Source organism: Erythranthe guttata, chromosome 10 (genome assembly GCF_056151865.1).
Source record: "Erythranthe guttata isolate IM_541 chromosome 10, IM_541, whole genome shotgun sequence".
NCBI lineage: Eukaryota > Viridiplantae > Streptophyta > Magnoliopsida > Lamiales > Phrymaceae > Erythranthe > Erythranthe guttata.
Window position 1 is genome coordinate 18,248,598 of NC_142542.1, and position 22,372 is coordinate 18,270,969.

Below are 22,372 nucleotides of genomic sequence, written 5' to 3' on the forward strand. Positions count from 1 at the left end.
CCTTAATTAGATTATTTGACAAATAATTTGCGCAGTATTTTTCGCCTAAACTCGAGTATGTTTGAACTGTGACTTCTGTAGATATACTTAAAAGAAGTTCATATCTTTAAAAGCAGAAATGTTTTTGCCAGTTGAATATCAAGTGAACATAGAGGCCGTTAACCACTTAACCTAAAGCTAAGGTTGCTTGAATTTCTTCTGGGCCTATTTTCTTCTCGTAGGGTAACACTAGAGACATACATCAACGTATCGTTGATATTTTTTTTTTGGTTCGATTGTATTTTTCATATCTTATATACATTTAATTATTCACTTTTATAAAGATATGTATGTTTAAACATTGACATTGATGGTAGTTGTAGTTGTATCGAAAATGAGCGCATATCAAAATTTAGACGAATTCGTTAAATTCGTTTATATTCTACGTTGTATATTTTGTATTCATGTGTGTGTCTACAATCAATATGTTATTGGAACAAAATTGAAATTCATATTCGAGTACGATATCCGATCCGATCTTACTTAACAAAACTAATTTTGTAAAGTACAACGATCATTATATTATTATGATGCGTAATATATTATAGGTGACTAATCATTTGGAATTTTTGAATTATGTCGATTACTATGTGAATTATTTCATTATGGAAAAGTGTTGGTCATTCTAATTTTTTATTTTTCTAATATTTTTTCCTAATGGAACTAAAATTAGTTTTTCCTTTATGAAAAAGTGGAAAGAACTCGGAATAACGTAAACAATGCATTATACATGTCTTAGGGGTAATTGTAATTGTCGATACAACATGGATCTTAAAGTTACTTTAGTTCCATCAGGGTATAAGTGTAACTTATCCTATGTTATATGAGTGAATTACATTTACCACCCCTATGAAATTCAAAATTGCGCAATTTTCCACTGTCATAAAAAAATTAGCAAATACCTCTATGCGTATTGGTCAAAGGCGAAACTCCTCTCGGAGCTGATCGTGTGGCTCACTCGCCGCGTGTGCGATTTTAACTCCTCTCGGAGGCTCACTCGCCGCGTGTGCGATTTTAACTCCTCTCGGGGGCTCACTCGCCGCGTGTGCGATTTTAACTCCTCTCGGAGCTGATCGTGTGGCTCACTCGCCGCATGAGCGATTTTAACTCCTCTCGGAGCTGATCGTGTGGCTCACTCGCCGCGTGTGCGATTTTTTTCTTATGAAATGACAAAAATATTCGACATTTTTTGCAATAAAATAGGTCCGGTCCTTAAACATATAGTTTTTAAAGTTAAGGAATTAAATTGAATTTGTAAACTTATAACACACTCGCCGCGTGTGCGATTTTTTTCTTCCCTTTTTCTTATGAAGTGTTAGAAATATTCGACCTTTTTTGCAATAAAATAGGTCCAGTCCTTAAACATATAGTTTTTAAAGTTAAGGAATTAAATTGAATTTGTAAACTTATAGGATTAAAATTTAATTTCCAAAACATATAGTTTTTAAAGTTAAGGAATTAAATTGAATTTGTAAACTTATAGGATTAAAATTTAATTTCCAAATTTTATCTTAGTTTTTAAAGTTAAGGAATTAAATTGAATTTGTAAACTTATAGGATTAAAATTTAATTTCCAAATTTTATCTTCTTCCTCCTAGAAATTTAAAGTTAAGGAATTAAATTGAATTTGTAAATTTATAGGATTAAAATTTAATTTCCAAATTTTGTCTTCTTCCTATTAGAAATGGCCACGAACACTACATGCGGGAGCCGCTCGAAATTCTTTTCAATCCCGAAGACCTAACAAAATATTTGATGCGGCTCAAAATTTTTTCAATTCCGGACACCTATATTGCTTGAAATTCTTTCAATTCCGGACACCTATATCGAAATTCTTTTCAATCCCGGAGACCTAACAAAATAGTCGGAGCAATAGTTGTAAGCGGTAAGAGCTTAACTCATTTTAGCACTTTACTGCAAGTTCTTTTTTCAAATAAGAACTTTATAAGTATATATATTTACACACGTCTGAACATATGATTTAAATGTTCTGAACATAGTACAATTATAAATTTAACTCTTGTGTTTTAATGTTTGTATTCAAATACAAAACTTTAGAAGTATATATACTCATACACGTTTGAATATATTATTCTGAATGTTTGTAATGTATGGAGTTCAGTATTTTTTCTAAATGCTTACAAGTTTACTTAGTTGGTTTATAATAAAAAATCTACTCTTATTTATATCATTTAATATTCTTAAAGGATGGTAGAGATTGGTTTAATCCTCACGATAAAAAGTTGTAGGTATATTCTGAAAGGTAAACACCATTGAGAAGTTTATATGTAGTTCCTAAAATTCTATACAACTATAAGACTTGATGACAACTTTCTATATTTCTTATTTCTTTGGGAAAAAAAAAAAAAACTATTTACAAGTGATCAACTGTCTTTTAGAACTAATTTTCTTGGTTCAGTAGAAACCTATTTTGGCTTGGATGCAGTAACATTTACCTGGTGTAGCATAGAGATAATCTAGGTGGATACCAAATGTTTAAATATTTGGGGTGCAATTGTCAAATGACTATAGTTCGGGGGAGGTGACTGCAAATTATTATTTTATTTTATTTTAATTTGGAATTTTAACTGTAAAAATTGGGCCAGGGCCCAAAATAATTTGTTCTCACCATTGCATTTAAAACATAAGCCCACATTTCCCTCTTTAAATAAATTCGTTTTAGGGTTTTAACACAGAGCACACCATTTTCTAAATCATCCGCAAACCCTAAAATAAGCCTAGAACAATGTCAGAGAGAGGCGGCGGCGGAGAAAGGGGCGGTTTCGGGCGCGGCTTCGGCGGCGGAGATAGAGGCGGCCGCGGTCGCGGTGGAGACAGAGGTGGCCGCGGACGCGGCGGCCGCCGTCCTCGCCGTGAAACCGAGGAGGAGAAATGGGTGCCGGTGACGAAGCTCGGCCGTTTGGTGAGGGACGGGAAAATCAAGTCAATTGAGCAAATATACCTCCACTCTCTCCCAATCAAGGAGTATCAAATCATCGATACCCTAATCGGACCCTCCCTGAAGGACGAGGTGATGAAAATCATGCCGGTCCAGAAGCAGACACGTGCCGGTCAGAGGACCCGGTTCAAGGCGTTCGTCGTCGTCGGTGACGGAAACGGCCACGTCGGATTGGGGGTGAAGTGCTCCAAGGAGGTGGCTACCGCCATACGTGGCGCCATCATATTGGCCAAGCTGTCTGTGATTCCGGTAAGGAGGGGTTACTGGGGTAACAAGATCGGGAAACCCCACACCGTGCCATGCAAGGTTACCGGCAAATGTGGATCTGTTACGGTGAGGATGGTCCCTGCACCACGTGGTGCCGGAATTGTGGCGGCGCGTGTGCCGAAGAAGGTGCTCCAGTTTGCCGGTATTGAGGATGTTTTCACCTCCTCCCGTGGTTCCACCAAGACCCTTGGAAACTTTGTCAAGGTCTGATTTTTTTCACCTGATTATATTATTATTCATTAATTTTCTATTATTATATATTTCATATGTTTCCTTTCATGCCCTTTCGGCATTAAATTTATTCGGTCTAGATTTTATTTGAGCATGTGATCAAAATTTGAATCGATGGTTGATTGATTATGTCGGTAACGATTTGCACTTACAAACTTAATGCTGTTTCGCTAACAAACGTGTTTGCATTTAGGCTAAATGATTCTCTGTCCGATTAGATTGTTGAGTGAACTAATTTCTAAGTATTTGTTTTCCGACATAGTTTTTATGGCAAATTAAGGCCACCCTGAGGTATGGCCAAATTATGAAAACCCCCCTCATGTTTGGGTAATTACAGCCGCCCCTCCTTTTAAATATGTAAATCGGTTATTTACCGAACCAAAATCGTATATTTAGTTTGGTAAACGGTATGAAATGTTTTCGCTTTGGTTTTACATCCCTAAATTTACCTCTAGAGGTGTCTTTTTGTGAGATAATACATAGTTGAGGGGGGCTGTAATCACCCAAATTGGAGGGGGTTTCCGTAATTTAACCATAACTCAGGGGTGGCTGTAATTTGCCCTAGTTTTTATGTTGTAAAATCTTGGTTTCATTAATTGTTATGTTTCATTAATTGTTATGTGAACCATCACGTTTCTCGTAAGATTTGGTAGATGACGTATCGAATTCCATCGTGAAATATCTTCTTGATTAAGAGGTTATTTCAATCTAATAGAATAATTTATTTTGTAGTTGCTAATCCAAACATGTTTCATTACAGGCAACGTTCGAATGTCTTTTGAAGACTTACGGTTTCCTTACACCAGACTTCTGGAAAGAAACAAGGTTCTCGAAATCCCCGTTCCAAGAATACACCGACCTCTTGGCAAAGCCCACCGCCAAGATTGTTCATGTCGTGGATGAGACAGAAGCCTAAGCAAATCAGCATGAGTTTGTTTTTTTTGTTAGCTTTTTATATGATATAGATTATTACCTAGTTCAAAAATTTTGTACCTTGTCTGATGGATATGCTCTTAAAATATCGACTCTCGTTGCACCGACGTTTTTTTTTATTCGAATTGGGTTGAAATATTTTTTCTTTTCTATCTGGTTGTTTTTAATGGGAGGTTTGAATTTGGTGCCTTTGATTTCTTGATAATTTTCTACCTATGAATCAAATTGAATGATTGATATCTTTATCTTCATCTATGGTTTGTGAATCTTCTGTTGAGTATACTATTCATTTACTCACAAATGCACGCACGTTCATCCACATTGTTGTGTGTATATCAACGGTAAGAATCCTTCTGGTGTAATCTTCACAGGGTATAGTTTAGAAATAATTGAGTTCGCTATATGATCTTAAAGTAAATCGAGTTTTGTACTAGGGAATGCTATCAAGTAATATAATTTATCATGTTCACTCAAATGTGCTATGACCAATGGTATGTCGATAATCGTAATTCATAAGATGTGTTTATGTTATTTAAAAAGAATTCGACTTCATATGGTCTTGATTATGTTCTTACATAGAACTTAAAGATGTATATCCCATAATTCTTCGAAAAGTATTATACTTAGTACATATATACACGTATATTTGTAATATGTCATGGGATTTTATTTTTGGGATGTGATACATGTCGGTTCGGTTTTAATAACATTGTGTCAATTTCAAACATAATTTTGACTATTTTTTAGTCTAAATTAGGCAATACTCATAAGTCATAACACAAAATTTGTGGGTCTTCAAGTTAGATTTTTATTCCAACTTGAATCGCCGATATTGGATATCGGGTGACAAAGTTATTCATAAATCAATGAACACTTTTCACAATTTTGGTAATTTGAGGTATCTAAAACAAAACGTAACTCATTCTTGTATAAGTTTATCATCCGATACTCTAATTACCTAGCTCGGGTTGAATTAAAAAGCTAACACAAAGAGCTACAAGTTCCGTGTTTTTGTATTCTACCAAAATCGGACTATAAAATAGTCAATATCTCATTTTAAATCGAAATGATATTAGTAAAATGCAAATGACATTAACATTTCAATTTTTTCTTTCGAAACTATTATACAATTAGTTTAAGGTTTCTTCAAAGTCAAAGTCAATGCATGGGCCTTATCTAATTGTCTCTACCTTTTGGCTTTTGGGCATGCAATTTCTTTTCATGCCATTTTGCAAATTTATGACTTTAATATTTTATTTCTTTTCAATTTCTTACTCATTTGCATATTTTATTTATGGCCACTTGCCCATGAAACTTTGTACAAAATTCATTCAACAATAGCAATTTTTTTTTATCAAATTCAACAATAGTAATTTTCTTTTGTTTTTAATCAACAATTCAACAATAGTAATTCTTTAATAATTCCAATAGATCTTGAGCGTCAATGTTTTTTAACATTTTTATAGGGAATTGTTTAAAAAAAATATTATAATTTTTTTCTCGAGAAATAGTATAATTAGTAGGTGAAAAAAATTACTCCATATAACCAAATGAATGACAAATGACAAATATTAGTAGGAGTGGTAAATGAAATTAATGTTCCTTCGACCCTACACCCGGTGATAAACACCGGTGAGTCTTCTGCTGTCACGTGTTCCTTTTTTTATTTTTCTAAAACCCCTAAAGGTAAACCCTAGCGGAGAATCTATTATAAAATACAAAAAAGAGACACGTGGCAGCAGAAGACCCACCCGGTGTTTATCCTCAAGTATAGGGTCGAACTAGGGGTGAAAGTCGGATGGATCGGATCGGAATTAGCCTTTTCGGAAAATTTCCAAAAAAATTCGGAAGTACAAAATCAATTCGAATTCCAATTCCAAAATTTTCGGAATCTAAAAATTCATTCCAATTCCAAAAGGCCCGGAAATTTCGGAATTTCGGAAAAAAATCGGAAATCACATAAGCTTTAAAATTTCAAAACTTCGACGAAATTTTCTAATATGTTCATAATTTTTTGAAAATAAGAGCATCCGCGTCGATAAAAGTAAAACTAATAAGTACTAAATTTCAGTTCAAAAAAATAAATAAAAATAAACACATCATAATATCCAATAAAACTTTTAACAACAATTCATTATGTCAAAATCCAAAAACAAAACTTATAGGTGTATTTTTCGGAAAATAAGGATTATATAATATATACTATTTATAGGTGTATTTTTTAGAAAAAAATCGGAATTTTTCGGAATTAATTTTGGAATTAAATCGGATCGGAAATCGGAAATTCCAAATTTATTTTATATAATTCCAATTCCAATCCGAAAAAATCGGAAAATTTTGGAAATCGGAATTTCGGAAGTCGGAATGAAAAAAATTGTTCCAAAATCGGAACTTTTCGGATCGGAACCGGCGGAAATTGGAAAATCCGTTCCAACTTGCACCCCTAGGTCGAACAAATCATGAAATTAACCATAAGTAAAAATGAAATTAACAATAAGTAAAACTAGACTCGAAAAATAAAACGGAAAACAAGATATAAAGTAAATTGCAAACAAATATTAATTTAATTTACTTTTTTGCCAACTTTCCAATGGTATGCAGGCACAAGTACCGGTAACAAAGAATTTATAAAAGAACCATTGCTTTAATTTCTTTTGTTTATTTCTTCAAAACTGTTGCTACTAATTACTAAGGTCACCCTAGAGTTAAACATTAATTTATGAAGAAAACACGATTGTTTAGGTAATTACAACCATCCCTTTTAACTATGAATTTTCATACACGTTCATTCTTATAGTGTTAAATTTAACAGAATCTTCTAGAATCTGTGAAATGTTCTTTATTTTGTACTCAATTTTGTTGCAAAAGGCAGTTCAAATGCACCACAATCTGATATTTACGAACCAAGAAACACGTCTTATGATCATCTCATTTCAAAATGTGGAGCTCGAATAGGGTAAAACGGATACAAACTAGAGAATATTCCACATAATTTAGAAAATTCCACTAAATTTAACACCACAAGGATGGACATGTAAGAAGATTCATACTTGAGGAATGGTTATAAATTTACAATTACTCAAACATAAGGAGTTTTTTCCCGTAATTTAATCTTAATGCAGGGGTAAGCGTAATTTACCCTTTTTTTTCAAATAAAAAATAAAAAATAGTAAGAACTAAGACATTAAAAAATGAGTAAGAACTAATAAAGAAGTCTTTTTTTACTTGCTAAAAAAAAAAAGTCTTTTTTATTACAGAGAAGAGAACAGAATGTGGGTCTGGTTTCTCTCTCCTCTCTCTCTCTCTCTTCTTATTTTTTGATAATTGATTTCTCTCACACACTCTCTTTTATTTTATTTTTTCCCCCTAAATTTATTACATTTGTCCACGATTTGTGATGAGTTAGATTATGAGTTCAAGGTTTTCTCTTGCAGTATGGTTTGTGGGTTTTTTGTTCTCTTCTTCTAGACAGCGTCCGAAGCCATTCGTCCCTGCATGGACACTCAAATCTCTCTCTCCAGGTGATTTCATCTCTCTCTCCTCTCTCTCTCCACTTTGATTTTTTCTCCCTTCAATCTCTTTCCATGCATTTTTCTCTGATTTGATCTGGTTCGGTTCGGTTCTAATTTTTGTGGGGGTGCCCCCAAGATTCGATCTTTCAATTTGATTAAATGGTTTCTTGAATTTGATGGGTCTGTTTTTTTTTTTTTTCAATTTCGTTTTATATAGATTAAATGGTGGAATTCATGCAGAGCATTTTTGGTCTTCAAGGAATTTAATTTGCTGATTCAAAATTGGGGATTTTTGCGAAATTACAATTTTTCTTGTGGTATTTTAAGCTGATTAGTGATTATTGAATGGTTGCTCAAAGAATGGGATCCCAAGGGGTTGTTGTTGGTGTTGGTGTTGGTGGTAATAGCATTGATGGGATCCAAAACCAAGCCCGGCCCGAAACCCACGACCCGTTATCGAACCTATTATCGAGACAAGGGTCATTTTACAACCTCACTCTTGATGAGGTGCAGAGCCATTTAGGTGACATAGGTAAGCCTCTAAGCAGCATGAATCTCGATGAGCTTCTCAAAACTGTCTGGACAGCCGAATCGAATAATAATAACAATCAAACGACGGGGGGTGTTGATGACGTGGCGCCGCTGAGTCAGCACTCGAACCTCATGCTGTCCGATGACCTCAGCAAGAAGACGGTCGACGAGGTGTGGCAGGACATCCAGCACGGCCAAGAGAGGAGCAGCCTCGACCGGAAGGGGACACTTGGCGAGATGACGTTGGAGGATTTCTTGGTCAAGGCCGGTATCGTCGCTGAGTCAGCCTCGGGCCGGAGGAAAACGGGTGCGGGCTCGGGTCACGGGGCGGCGGCCCAGTGGATGAACTATCAGATCCCTTCGTTGCATTCTCAGCAGCAGCAGCAGCAGCAGCAGCAGCAGCAAAATAGTATGATGCCTGTTTTCATGCCAGGTCATCATCCGATTTCTCTCGGTGGAGGAAATTCGGTCATGGATGTTTCGTCGCCTTTGATGGGGACTTTATCGGACACTCAGACACCTGGCAGAAAAAGGGTCGCTCCCGATGAAATAGCTGAGAAGTGCGTCGAGAGGAGGCAGAAAAGAATGATCAAGAATAGGGAATCTGCCGCCAGATCACGAGCTAGAAAGCAGGTGCCTTCCTCCTTTTTTTTTTCGTCGTTCGATTTTGTGGTTCTTTTTCTTTAATTCTTTGAAGTTGACTATTATGGGTTATGTACTCTGTTTTTGGGTGTACAGGCGTATACGCATGAGCTCGAGAATAAGGTTTCTCGTTTGGAGGAGGAGAACGAAAGGCTCAAAAGACAGCAGGTTTTGCTTTGTCATCTCTATACTAAAAAAGATTCGATTTTTTTTTTGCCGATTTATTTAATCGAAATAAGATCCAATCTTCAAAACCAAATGCATATCAAGAAGTTAAGTAATAACTAATAACCATTAAAATTGTCGATCACCTCGACTTTTAGGTGCCCACTATTCCATTACCTTCATTCAAAGTCCTTTTACCCTACATTTATTTCGTTCCATCTCATCGTATTTGACTCGTATATACCGCGAAATACACATTTGACTGGTAGGTACCGCTAAATCAATTCGATCTAAACGCTGAACTATTATCAGAAAGAAATCGCATAAGCAATGATTTAGGCTCCAAAGAAGTCCCTTTATTTCGATTCATATAATAATTTAAAAAAAAAAAAATCCCTTAACGTGTATATGGATATATGAATCAGTATTCGGTGTGTGTGTTTTAACGATTACTTTTTTTCGACACTGGTAGGAACTGGAGAAGATGTTGCCTAGCATACCACCGCCGGAGCCAAAGTATCAACTGCGCAGAACTAGCTCGGCCCCAACTTGAGAGAGAGGAGAGAGAGACAATCTTGTAGATTTATCGCCTGAGTTTGCTCTTTCGTTTTTAACTTTTTTCGTTAGGCAGTGGTAGTTTCTTTAATTTCCATCTTTACTTGTAGGGGGGTTGTTGCCCCCGTTTTTCTTTAGTGTTGTACAACCGTCGTGTATGTACATTCCTATAGATGTTTAACTACAACTTGGAACTAATTTTATGGTCATTTTGATCATATTTTGCAATGAAATTTTGCTTCTTCATATGTTTTTTGTTTTGTGAGGGTGTGTGTGGACTTGTTGCTTTGGGTAAATTACGGCCACCCGTGAGGTAAGGTTAAATTGCGAAAAAACCCCTCAATTATGGATCTTCTTACAAATCCACCCTTTTAGTGTCAAATTTAGTGGGATCTTCTAAATTATATGAAATATTCTTCGGTCTTGATCTTCTTTCCAGTGAAGCATTTTCCAGTCAATTTGTGCATTTGATTGAGCATATGGATTATGATTGTTCGAGTCTGTTTGATTTTTATCGAGCTTTGAAATTTTTAATTCAGAGTTTGGTTTGATTAGCAATCGAGCTGAGTTTTCGAACTTAATTTTATTACGGAGCTCGTTTCTACACAAGTGAATATTTTTATATTATAAATTTGAAATTCTTGGCTCCAATTTTTTTTTTATATACTCTGATGCAATTAATAATTAATTTGATAATAAAATTTAAAAGTAATTTGGTTTATAGTAAGTTCTGAAATTTATTTGTAACAAATCAACCCCTAAAAAAAATTAAAAATAAAATAAAATAAAAGAATAATGCAAATTGTTAATAGGGGGGAAAAGGGATCGATCCCGAAACGGGTCGGGTTGAGTCGGGTCGGGTGATGAACAAAGAAGAAAACCCCATTAGCAGCCGATTGGCAGTGCTCACTTCTCATCTGCGAAAATCTCCTCAGACGGCGGCGATGGCTTCTGAGAAAGAGGCTGCTCTTGCTGCTTCCCCTTCCGACGATTCTCCGACCATGTCAGGATCCATCCATCTCTCTCTCTCTTATTTTTATTTTTTTATTTTTAATTTTAGATGTTTATATGCAGATTCGACAAGATTATCAACAAGCAAATACCAGCGAACATCGTGTACGAGGATGAACATGTTTGTTTTCTCCATTTTCCTTTATTTCTATTTTTTGTTTAATTTTTTTTTAATTGGGAATGGGGTGCGCCATTTGTGAATATATTCAATTTTTTATTGGAAATTAGGTTTTTGTATTTGTATGGATTAATTGGATTTGTTTTCTGAAAGAAAATCAGAAAAGCTAGAATTAATGGCTGATAATGAAGTGTGTTCTTGCTTGGTAATTGAGGGGAAATTTGTCAAACACTTGGTGTGCGAAAGTTTTATTCTCGATCGAAGGGCCGGTAGCTGTTATTTTCTTGATCTAGGATTAGTTGGTTCAGTTTTATTAAGTTTACGGATAAATTTTTGAACTAAAAGATCAGTGCCCGATGACCTAATTAGGGATGATTACTTATAAGTGACGAACGGATGATTATTTCCAAGTCCCGATATTAGTTTTGAGATCCAATTGGTTTATTCATTTTGTCTCATTTTTCATTTTTTACTAGTAAGTTGTGGATTTGGTGAGAAATGCTAAAAAAACGACTTTTTTTTTTCTTTTTTCCGGCAGGTACTAGCGTTCAGAGACATATCTCCACAGGCGCCTACTCACATCTTGGTTATTCCTAAATTAAGGAACGGATTAACTGGAATCTCTAAGGTATATTCCACTACATATTTTTTAATGATTCGTTTTGAAGCCAACAATATGAGACGAACTTATATATTATTTACGTTGTTATCGTTTTTCAGCTGTTTATGTTCAGTTACAGACGGAAGTGGATCATATTTATCCACTTCAAGGCCGTAATTTGAATCCCATTATTTCGTTCTCTTATCAAATTCTAAGAATATCAAAAGAATTCCTTTGAGTAGTCTTGGTATCGACAAAAATCGAAGACTTTTTTTAAATAAGTACACTTCTATTCAAATTATTAGCATGCTCGAGATATTAAATGTTAAATTTTCTGCATCAAAACATTGCATGTTCATAAACTTCAGCAAACGAACACACATTTTTTCATCGTTTTCTATTTATTTTTATTTAGTTTTTGTGATGGATACGTGACTTGTAGTTGACTTATCTATATGCTTCTTGATCTCGGAACTGAACTCCAGCAAAAAAACCCTTTGCCCGTCTTTGGATGTGCAATTAGTAGAATTCGATATAAGATTAAGCTATTTAATTTATTATTTTCCGCTTATCATTTAACGAAGATTTTATGAATTATTAATTATAATGCAGGCAGAGGAAAAGCACTTCGAAATTCTTGGCCGACTTCTCTACACAGCTAAGATAGTTGCGAAACAAGAAGGCCTCGATGATGGCTTCCGGCTCGTGATTAACGACGGGCCAAGTGGATGTATGTCTCGTTTTTTTTTTTTTCTTTTTATTATTTAAAAATCCTTTCTCGTCTTATTTAATTGATATTAACATAAAAATATTAATGTTGTAGGTCAATCTGTGTATCACCTGCACATTCATCTGCTCGGGGGACGACAAATGAACTGGCCACCTGGCTAAGTTTTCATCACCCCTTTCTTAACTGCACTCTTCTCAAGTTTCGACTTTCGGAATTTTAAATAAACATACGACGGGTTTAATTTTATTTCTCACGTTTTGCTTATTGCGTTACGTTGAATGTAGTCTTTATGTATCTGAAGTTTATGCTGAACATAGTTTGATGTATTCAATTGGGTGTTTATCCATGTAATATTTTAACGGATGCAACATAGATTTCACCGTATAAAAACTATGTGTTTATTGCATTTTAGTACCCATGTCTTATACCGAATTGCTAAAAGAACCCCACATATTCTAAATATTAGCAAAAACACCCTTACAATGCATTTTTTTTAGCAAACAACCCCCTAAAGAGAGTTTTTAGAAAGTTCAGTAATAATTAATTAAGAGAACATATTTTTATTACATAGAACTGCAGAAAATAATCTGTCCCACAGGCTAACCGTACGATCTCAGTCCTCCACCGCCAATGAGCCACCATGTTTCAGCTTCTCCGGCAAGAAACTCCGGCGACTCGGACAGTGAACGTATTTCGTCAATGTAACGAGGAATGTCACAGAGGCAAACGGTCATACTCTCACATCTATACATTGAAAAGTTATTGTGGTAACATATAGATTTACATTGGCGAATACAATTAGTAACCGTAAACCTTTTCTTAGTCACATTTCTTCCTTCTCTAGGGCACTCCGTCATCACTTTTAATCCTGTCCGTCGATTTTATCAAAAAAAAAATATATATATATATAAAGAATAGATGAAAAGATAAAGAAATTCGAGGTAATTAATTACCATGTTTATAATCTCCTGCAACACTCTGGTTTGCTTCAGTAATTCCATTAGCAGATGAATGATAGATAGCACTTATCACAACGAAGAAGACGAACAGAATACTATGAATTTTACCCATTTTTCTTAATTGAATTTCTCCAATGTTTTTGGAGCTTATATTTAATAACATAAGAAAATGCTATTTTAGTTATCTTTCTTGCGCAAATGGAAAAACTTCATATTTTTTTTCAACGAATTAATTTTATGGTAAAATAAATAGCAAGAAAAGAAGAATTTAGCTCCAACTATAACTAATTTAGACAAAAATAATTACTATTTGTATGAATAAATCTTTGTCCGAAAGCAATCTCATTTTCTTTAACCTTTAAGAGATATATACTTGGTAAAATTTTCTTTGATGTACTACTTTATTGACTTGTAGAGTTGTAGTTCAAACAACCGTCATTGGCCGAGCCGGGATTTTGAATTTTCAAGGCAAAAAAAAAAAAAAAAACCTAAAATTTCTGGGTCGACTATATATATACTGCTCGAAAACAACATATTTCTATATAAAACATTGGGGGTTATGACCCCTTATAGCCACTACGTGATTCAAACTCAACTATTTTCTTATTCGTTTTCAGTATTTTTAGAGAATTTTATCAATGGTTAAGCTGTAATTTGAGGGTGCATTCTGCCATATTTAAAATTTTAAGGTGCAAGTCACCAATCTATGTTATTTTCAGGGTGCGAAACGCAATTCACCCATTTCTTTCAAGTATATATAATGTAATTACTCCATAAATAGAATACAATCTGAAAATAGATATTCAATAGAGAAATATAAATATTTTCAATTTATAAGTCAATTTAAACTTCCAATTTTACCCTTGGAAGGTAAATATTTTAAGACAAGGTAAATATTTTATTAAGTAGCAGCCTAACAAAACATCTATCTCAGTGCTCCTCCGCCATTGATCCGCCAAACGACGGTTTCTCCGGCGGAAACTCCGGCGATGGGGACAGCGACTTTTGAGGATCAATGACACGACAATGGCAGATGGTCTTACTTTCACAACCGGCTTGAATAAATTTATGACGCCGACAAAGTAGCGGGCATTCACGTGGACAATCTGTAACTATAAACCTCGTCTTAACCGCAACTTTTCCTTCCGCAAACTCCACCGTTAACAGTCCTGTCGATTTTACGCAAGAGAAAAAAAATAATTAAATACATTAGTTATTTCCAAAAAAAAAAAAAAAAAATGTGACATTAATGAATTAATTAAGTGATAGACAAAAAGGGAACAAACCCCAAAAGAGAAACAATAATTTGAACATCATAAGAAGTTTCTTTTCCATGTTTTCGAGTTCTTTTCGACGCTTTCTTTATTCGGTTTTTATTTATTTTTTGTGTGATTTTTTGCCTTTATTTTATAGTTGCTTGTGCAGTTAAGATGAATGTACTTTTGGTGGTTTAGATAGAGCATGTCTTTATTGCATACTCATCTCTTTATTCATAACTCTATTTTTACTTTCTTTTTAGGGCAAATTACTGCCAACTCCCATGAGTTAAGATTAAATTACTAAAAAAATCTTTATGTATCGTTTATTACAATTATCCTTCAATTATTAATCTAAATTATATTATTATTATTATTATGTACCGCTAATTACATCTATCTGATTATAAAAGAAAAATGGATATACATTATTTATTTATTTATTTTCGTCATATTAAATCTACAATCATCAAAACTGGGAAATTAAAAAAGAGAAAGTCACGAAGATAAGAAATCTATGTAGCACGTATACAGAAACAGTGGTAAGAGGAATGGGAGTAACGGACACGGGGAAACAACATGTTCCGAAAATGGAGATACAAGAACTTGGTAGAAACGTATAAATATTAAAAGTATAGGGATATATTTATAAATATTATATATAAACAGATATAAGTTTTTATTTATATATGATATTTTTATACAAAATAAATTTTACTATCAACTATCAATTTACGGTTGATAACTAAATTATATAAATAATTTGGGAAACAACACCAAAAATATTTAAAATTTTGCGACTCAAACTTTTAAAAAATTGTAAAAATGACCCATAAGTTGTCCGGCGGGTCTCTTCGAGTTTCCAACACGAAATGTTTTGGTAGCAAGAAATAAATCAAAATACCTAAAAGTAAAATTAAGGGGGAAAAAGATTCAATTTTGCGATTCAGAGTGAAAAAAAACTCAAGCATTTCCTCAGTCTCCTAAAAAAAAGAAGAAAAAATAATTAAAAAAATGGTGTAAAATCTGAGCAAGAGCTTGAAAAATGGGGTCGAGATGAAATGCGAGAACCATGGATGGGGACACAACTCTGTCGGAGCATCTACACACACTAATTGGTGTAAAATCTGAGCAAGAGCTCGAAAACTTGCTCCAACTCCTATGGCTGACCCGGCGAACCGGTTTATCCGGTCCGCAGAGGTCTTCGGTTCAGTCCATTCTCGACCTCCCTTCTTCCGGCGATCTTGACCCAGTGAGTTGATTGCTCTACCCTCTGCTGCAAATTCAATTTTCTAAATTTCCCCCATTTTTGTAACCCTAGACATTTGTATTTTGTTTCTCCTTTGGGTTTAATTGATGCCGTAGGATTTAAATTCTTGCAATATCTAATTCGAATTTGAGTAATTAGGTGGTAATATTTTGAGAGAGATCTTAAAAATGAGAATTAGAAAGATTATAATTTTAAGATATCACTATTAATTTTTTGAATTTAAACCAAACCCCCTCACATTATTTGTTCTTTAATGGATGGCTCGATATTCGCGTTCCGAATCTCTTGTTTTCGATGAATTTGATACAATAATGAATTTAATCGAGTTTTTATTTTAGGTTTTGGCATCCCTTCGTTTGCTTATTCGGAATTGTGTACACAAGAACTTAGGCGGTGACGATGTTTTGAAGCTTTTTCCGCTCGATCTTTCTTTGGAACTGCAAAGCACGCTTCTTACATTGTTACAGAAACATCAGAGCAAATGGAGGGGAGAGCTGAACCAAGAACAGGTAAAATTTTTAGTAGTCGAGATTAGGTGCTTATCTTATACGGTATTTTACGACCATCCTCTGAGGTAACGTCAAATTACAAAAAAACCCATTCTGATTGGGTAATTACAAGTTACAACCACCCATCAACTATGAATCTTCTTACACGTCCACCCTTATGGTGTCAAATTCAACAGAATCTTCTAGATTCCGTGGAATGTTCTCTAGTTGTACTCGTTTTATGAAAAATGCAATTTTCTGATAAACCACAATATGATATTTACAAGCTAAGAGATACATCTTATCAGTGGCGAATCTAAGATTTTTGCCAAGAGGGTTCGAAATTAAGTATAAAAAAATAAAATGCTAGAGTAAAAAATTATGGGGGTTCAGGGGCAACGCCCCCAATTTTTTTAATAGTATACACATAAATTTAAAAATATTTTTTTTCATCTTCCAATGAAAATATGTAAGAACTTCAAATTTTAAAAAAAATATTTACAAATTTTGGGAAAATTAGGAAAGATTTAGACATAAAATTGGTGAAAATGTGTAGCTAAATTAAAAGGCCAATAGGAAATAGGAAGGGGTACAAAAAAATTATGAGTTGGGACTCGAACCTGGTCTTTTAGAGGGTTATAGATATATATATATATATATATATATATATATATATATATATATATATATATATATATATATATATATATATATATATAGGTAATATTTTTTTTTTAATTCAAGGGTGTGCAGCTGCACACCCTTGCACCACAGTGGATCCGCCATTGCATCTTATGATCATCTTCTTTCAAAATGCAGAGCTCGAATGGAGTAAAACGGGTACAAACTGGAGAATATTCCATATAATTTATAAGATTCCAGTAAATTTGACACCGCAAGGGTGAACGTGTAAGAAGATTCATAGTTGAGGGATTGTTGTATTTACCAAAACATGAGGGATTTTTTTGTAATTTGACATTACCTCAGCAGGTTGCCGTAATTTACCCTATATTATATCCGTAATTTGACATTACCTCAGCAGGAGGCCGTAATTTACCCTATATTATATCCGTAATTTGACATTACCTCAGCAGGTGGCCGTAATTTACCCTATATTATATCCGTAATTCAACGTGTTTGTGTTTCTAAAAACTTGCTTTTGAAGCATAATTTCTCAAATACTATGAAAATCTTTTAGCTTTTTTATATGTTTTTGTCATCCTCGTTTTAAAATGACACTTGTTACGTGTGCCTTTGGCAGCAGGTCTTGGAATGGACAAGATTCTCGGATCAGACAAACGCTGTTCTCTCAGCACCTGTCTTATCTCTTTCCTCATCGGAAAATTCTGGTTCGTTATTATCTGCGCCAGTTGATCCAGTTCCTCAATTCAATGGTGATAATATCGGAGTTCCTATATCAATTAATGCTGAAAGAAATACGGTGTGTTTCCCACAGCTAAATCTTCAAAATAATTTCGTCTCTCCTGAAATTCTGGTAAGCAAAGAGTTGTTTCTCCGTATTCCGTCGAACACTTTTCATATGAAATTAAGAAGCTAAGCCATGTGAAATATACGTCTTCAATTAAACGTGTATTTAGTCCATTTTGAGCTCGTGTTTTTCGGGTTCTTCGTAGTCTATACATTATGTGGAATTAATTCCTATGGAAAAAGTGACTAGGCACACAATTAGCACAAAATACGAAAAATAGGCCGTGATAAAAGTCGGAATTGATTTATATCGACGAAGCTACTGTTTACTCTAGTATCATAATAGATATAGGTTCGTTAACGAAATTTAGCTTTTGTCGAATTAAAATATTTCCGAAACAATTAATATTTATTCCGGCTAATGCCGATATATAAATATGCTTGATTTAGGGAGTTCTTCCACGGGTGAAATCTATGACTTGGGCTGTGGAGAATAAGAGTGCAGTGCCAGCTAATCGAGTGGCTATTATTGCTCTCAAGGTATCGTATTCGAATCAAGCTTCGATAACTAATATTAAACACTTTTTTTTTTCTTTCAGTAATTAATTTCAATATTCCTGCGCAATTGGTTTAAATAAGTTGCAAGATTATACCAAGTCTCCTTCGAACGAGACGGAAGTGAAGTTTCAGCTTACGAAAGACACACTTGAAGCGGTGCTGAGATCAATGGCTTACATCAACGAACAATTGTCGCAATCCGTAAGTATTTCGACGAGTATTAACTTTATGATTTATAGTGCTTTGTTAGGAGTATATATATAAATTGGGAAAACATTCAATTTCTGAAATTATTATTTTTCGGGGAAATTACAGTTTTCATCCCTCATGTTTGCACCAATTACACATTTGGTCTGCCATGTTTACAAAAAAACACATTTGGTCCCTCATGTTACCGTAATTTAACATTTTTGGTCTTTTCCGTCAATTTAACGTTAGTCCGTTAGTTAAGGCAGTGATGGGCACACGCTTGATTCCGTTAGTTTTAATGGGAAATTGATGGAAATGACTAAAAATATTGAATTTTTGCAACATAAGGGATCAAAAGAGGTTTTTTGAACATGGGGGACCAAATGTGAAATTGGTGCAAACTTGAGGGACAAAAACTGTATTTTCCCCTTATTTTTCATTTTTTATCGAGTTTTTGTAGCTGAGTAAAGTTACATTGGACCTATTGTCAGGTTGGATCGTCTTCAGCGCCGATGCAGAAAAAACAAAAACACTAGTAGCAAATCAGTTTTCGTCGTAATCCTTATTTAAGTCCGGAAACATTAGTCATTATGCGAAAAAACGTATTTTCTATTAGTTTGCGTTTAAGTTGGAAGTACTTGAATTGCTGCTTAATTACAGCCATTTCAATACGTACGTAGTTTAAACACTCGGATGTATTTGCAGTTTCGACCAAATATCTCGTATGTTAAGATCCTTTCGGAGTGATCTCGATCGAATTATTAATTATAGTATTATACCAACTAATTATTAAGTATATGTTTTAGTATAATTTAATTTTCGAACATTGTACGAATCTTGATTTTTACGAGCTCATACCATCACATTTTGGATATATTATACTTGAATTTGTGAAACATTAATTAAAAATTACTAATAAATATTAGATTTTTGGAAGATGTTTATTCATTAGTAGTCATTAAACAGTTCATTTATAAATCACTATTTTTTAATAGTCAAGCAAAAAATCACAAAAAAAAAAAAAAAAAAAAAAATGGATACTACGTACATCACACGATTTTTGCTAAAAAGCGATGAAGATTTTTATCAGCAAGTATTACATAAAATGTAGTTCATTTGAAAAATGTTTTACTATTTTTTGAATATGAAGCAAAAATCATAAAAACTCGTATACTAAAGCAATACTCGCTTTTCGCAAAATCGCCAAAATGTTGAAATTATTTTTTAATATTTATCACTCAAATATACAGTATAGAAGATGTTTATCCATAATCAAGAAATAGTTCGTCTAAAAATTGTTTCACTAATTTTTGAATAGTCAAACAGAATCACAAAAAGTCGTATATTATGCACGTGTTTTGCTAAGAGTCTATTACCAGTTATTTAGAAATGTTGTGACTATCTTGCCCTTAATTTGATCCTTATACATGATGCGCATAAAAAAAAATTCCAATGCGCAATAATGAATCAAAAATAGCCGAGCAACTTTCTTATGTTAGAAAAGTGCACGTGCATTGCACGTGTCGTATTAATATATTTATGTGTTTTATAGTTTTGTATTATAAATGACACATTTTTAGAAATATAATTATTGCATGCTCGTTTTGCTGGAAATTATAACTAATTTTTATATGGTTTTATAGACTTTTCCAAGAATGATTGGTACATCCACTAGGTTAGATTTCTTTAATTGTCGTAAGACACCTCCAATTGTCTTTTATCTGGTTATGTTTTAATTGTCGCAAGGGGTAATTCTTTGCACTCACTTACGAAGTCCTTCGCCAACCTTTGGTCATCCACACAATTACTAACCCTTTACATTAAGAAAGGCAACGTTTCTATTTCTACGAAGTCCTTCGCCAACCTTTGGTCATCCACACAATTATTAACCTTTTACATAAAGAAAGGCAACGTTTCTATTTCAGACAGACTGGATAACGTATAAACCTTATCAGCAACATCCATGATACTAATATGTCTTGATGTTAGAATAACTTTGCACGCATTTCCCAAAGATCATCTACAATCACAAGAGTTCTTTTCGGTGCTTTCAATAATGTGGCAGATATTGAATTTAGCTATAACAATTAACGTCGTCTTCTCTTCAAATGTGAAGCTCATTGATTCCGCCATTCCACACCGAATGCTAACTATGCATGTATGCTTGTTGACCCACAACCACAAAGGGAATTTCATTATATTGAATAAATGTTCTTCCGTCACTTTCTTTCATAATTCTTATCGCAGTGGTTGTCTTCCCGACACCTCCATTCCACATATCCCAATGATGTTGTAGTTCTTAGGCCTCATAGCTTCCATGGCGATGTCTTCCTCAATTGTTTTCCTAGAATCAAACTCATACATGTCTCTGAGCGGAATGTAGGCCAAAAATGTTAATGCTGGAGGTATAGGTACGAAAAGTTGTGCCATTTTCGAATTGTGTACTAAAATAACAATCATGAAGACGGATTCAAATATTAGATGAATAAATAAATGTATATATATTTCTTCTTTTAATAATACATATTTCAATGCACGTGCACATTTCAATATGATCGAAGTTTATATAATTTCAACTCAAACCCGAAAAAATATTAGAAAGATCATAAATTTAATCTTCAAAAATGAAGAATACTATTCAATAAATATATGTATAAATATTTTCTTCTTTTAATGATACATATTTCCATAATTATCTCAATTTGTTTTTGACATTTTGCATATATAATATTGTATGATAAAAATTTATAAAATATACTAAGGAAAAGATAAAAAAAAACATATGAAACCTAAATGTGCAAAACATGTGCAGTGCACGTGCACATTTCAATATGATCGAAGTTTATATAATTTCAATTCAAACCCGAAATAATATTAGAAAGGTCATAAATTTGATCTTCAAAAATGAAGAATACTATTCAAAAATAAATATATGTATATATATATTTTCTTCTTTTAATGATACATATTTCTATAATTATCTCAATTTTTTTTTGACATTTTGCATATGTAATATTGTATAATAAAAATTTATAAAATATACTAAGAGGAAAAGATAAAAAAAACATATGAAACCAAAACGTGCAAAACATGTGCAATGCACGTGCACATTTCAATATGATCGAAGTTTATATAATTTCAATTCAAACCCGAAAAAATATTAGAAAGATCATAAATTTAATCTTCAAAATGAAGAATATAAAGTTTATATGACCGGATAATGGCCGTATCTTCAATTCATCACGATTTTATCGAACGTATGATGCGTCTGACATGGTCATATAATGCGCCATTTCGTATTGACCATAGCCGCTAAAACCTATGGTGTGGCTATCGTAGCATCTTTTCGTGGGCCGCACAACCACTTGGTCATCGTCACTAATAACCTTTTCGCTCGACCTTTCCATCGAAGAGAGACCTTTTTTAGGACAATCCTTTGGGCCGTCCTTCTTAACGGACTTTGCAGGTTAGGTACCTATGTTTATGGCCACGTGGTTTCATCGCCAGGTGGACGACTTTGGGTCTTTATTCAGCTGTCCTTGTCAATTGTCTCTTCGCCTCCTGTCCTTTCGCATGCCCTCCTAGGTAATTGTTATCCATACGCGTAATTTTCATGTTTTCGTGCCTACATTTAATGACTGAAGAACCGAGGACAATTGAAAAAGGAGGAAAAGCCTGGAAGAACGTGCGAAAAGGCTATCCACTCCGAAAAACAACCATAGTTGACTAGATGGTGATGATTACTCGAATTATGGGGAGAAGGTAGAAAAAGGACAATGGACGCGACAGTAGGTGGATACTCGCCCCGATTTCCCCAGACTTAGAGGGTATGGGCTGAGGCGTTATAAATAGCAGTTTCCCTCCTTATATAAGCAGGTCAAGTTGGCCATTTTTTTTTTCCCGAAAATATTTAAATTTACCTCTAAGTGG

At 34.0% G+C, this 22,372-nt stretch overlaps 4 protein-coding genes and 2 long non-coding RNA genes across 12 annotated transcripts; 4 read left to right on the forward strand and 2 right to left on the reverse strand.

The window, feature by feature from the left end:
- The first annotated feature begins 2,690 nt into the window (after positions 1-2,690).
- Positions 2,691-4,621, forward strand: LOC105959931 (uncharacterized). The gene is made up of 2 exons (XM_012984090.2): positions 2,691-3,469; positions 4,257-4,621. Exons 1-2 carry the CDS (start codon positions 2,786-2,788, stop codon positions 4,410-4,412), a joined length of 840 nt encoding a protein of 279 aa, XP_012839544.1. The 5' UTR covers positions 2,691-2,785; the 3' UTR covers positions 4,413-4,621.
- A 3,061-nt stretch (positions 4,622-7,682) lies between these two features.
- LOC105959933 (ABSCISIC ACID-INSENSITIVE 5-like protein 2) lies at positions 7,683-10,080 on the forward strand. 2 transcript variants are annotated; one of them, XM_088824168.1, is made up of 4 exons: positions 7,683-7,950; positions 8,159-9,105; positions 9,211-9,282; positions 9,752-10,080. In XM_088824168.1, the coding sequence occupies exons 2-4, from the start codon at positions 8,287-8,289 to the stop codon at positions 9,830-9,832; spliced, it is 972 nt and encodes a 323-aa protein (XP_088680294.1). In that variant the 5' UTR covers positions 7,683-7,950; positions 8,159-8,286; the 3' UTR covers positions 9,833-10,080. The 2 variants fall into 2 exon arrangements, with proteins under 2 accessions (XP_088680294.1, XP_012839545.2); XM_012984091.2 differs by having other exon boundaries at positions 7,793-7,950; positions 8,301-9,105.
- Positions 10,081-10,633: 553 nt separating this feature from the next.
- Positions 10,634-12,705, forward strand: HIT3 (HIS triad family protein 3). Its single transcript, XM_012984097.2, has 5 exons — positions 10,634-10,837; positions 10,909-10,966; positions 11,502-11,591; positions 12,177-12,294; positions 12,388-12,705. The coding sequence occupies exons 1-5, from the start codon at positions 10,698-10,700 to the stop codon at positions 12,453-12,455; spliced, it is 474 nt and encodes a 157-aa protein (XP_012839551.1). The 5' UTR covers positions 10,634-10,697; the 3' UTR covers positions 12,456-12,705.
- A 25-nt stretch (positions 12,706-12,730) lies between these two features.
- Positions 12,731-13,384, reverse strand: LOC148767739 (uncharacterized). Its single transcript, XR_016033890.1, has 2 exons — positions 13,248-13,384; positions 12,731-13,162 (listed from the first exon to the last, which is right to left on the reverse strand). It is a non-coding gene; the product is annotated as an uncharacterized LOC148767739 (long non-coding RNA).
- A 671-nt stretch (positions 13,385-14,055) lies between these two features.
- LOC148767740 (uncharacterized) lies at positions 14,056-14,646 on the reverse strand. Its single transcript, XR_016033973.1, has 2 exons — positions 14,540-14,646; positions 14,056-14,422 (listed from the first exon to the last, which is right to left on the reverse strand). It is a non-coding gene; the product is annotated as an uncharacterized LOC148767740 (long non-coding RNA).
- A 719-nt stretch (positions 14,647-15,365) lies between these two features.
- Positions 15,366-19,207, forward strand: LOC105959934 (uncharacterized). 6 transcript variants are annotated; one of them, XM_012984094.2, is made up of 6 exons: positions 15,366-15,761; positions 16,118-16,288; positions 17,529-17,762; positions 18,146-18,235; positions 18,335-18,454; positions 18,934-19,207. In XM_012984094.2, the coding sequence occupies exons 1-6, from the start codon at positions 15,582-15,584 to the stop codon at positions 18,976-18,978; spliced, it is 840 nt and encodes a 279-aa protein (XP_012839548.2). In that variant the 5' UTR covers positions 15,366-15,581; the 3' UTR covers positions 18,979-19,207. The 6 variants fall into 6 exon arrangements, with proteins under 6 accessions (XP_012839548.2, XP_012839550.2, XP_088680540.1 ...); XM_012984096.2 differs by having other exon boundaries at positions 15,402-15,761; positions 17,532-17,762; XM_088824414.1 differs by having other exon boundaries at positions 15,459-15,761; positions 17,529-17,708.
- The last annotated feature ends 3,165 nt before the right edge of the window (positions 19,208-22,372 follow it).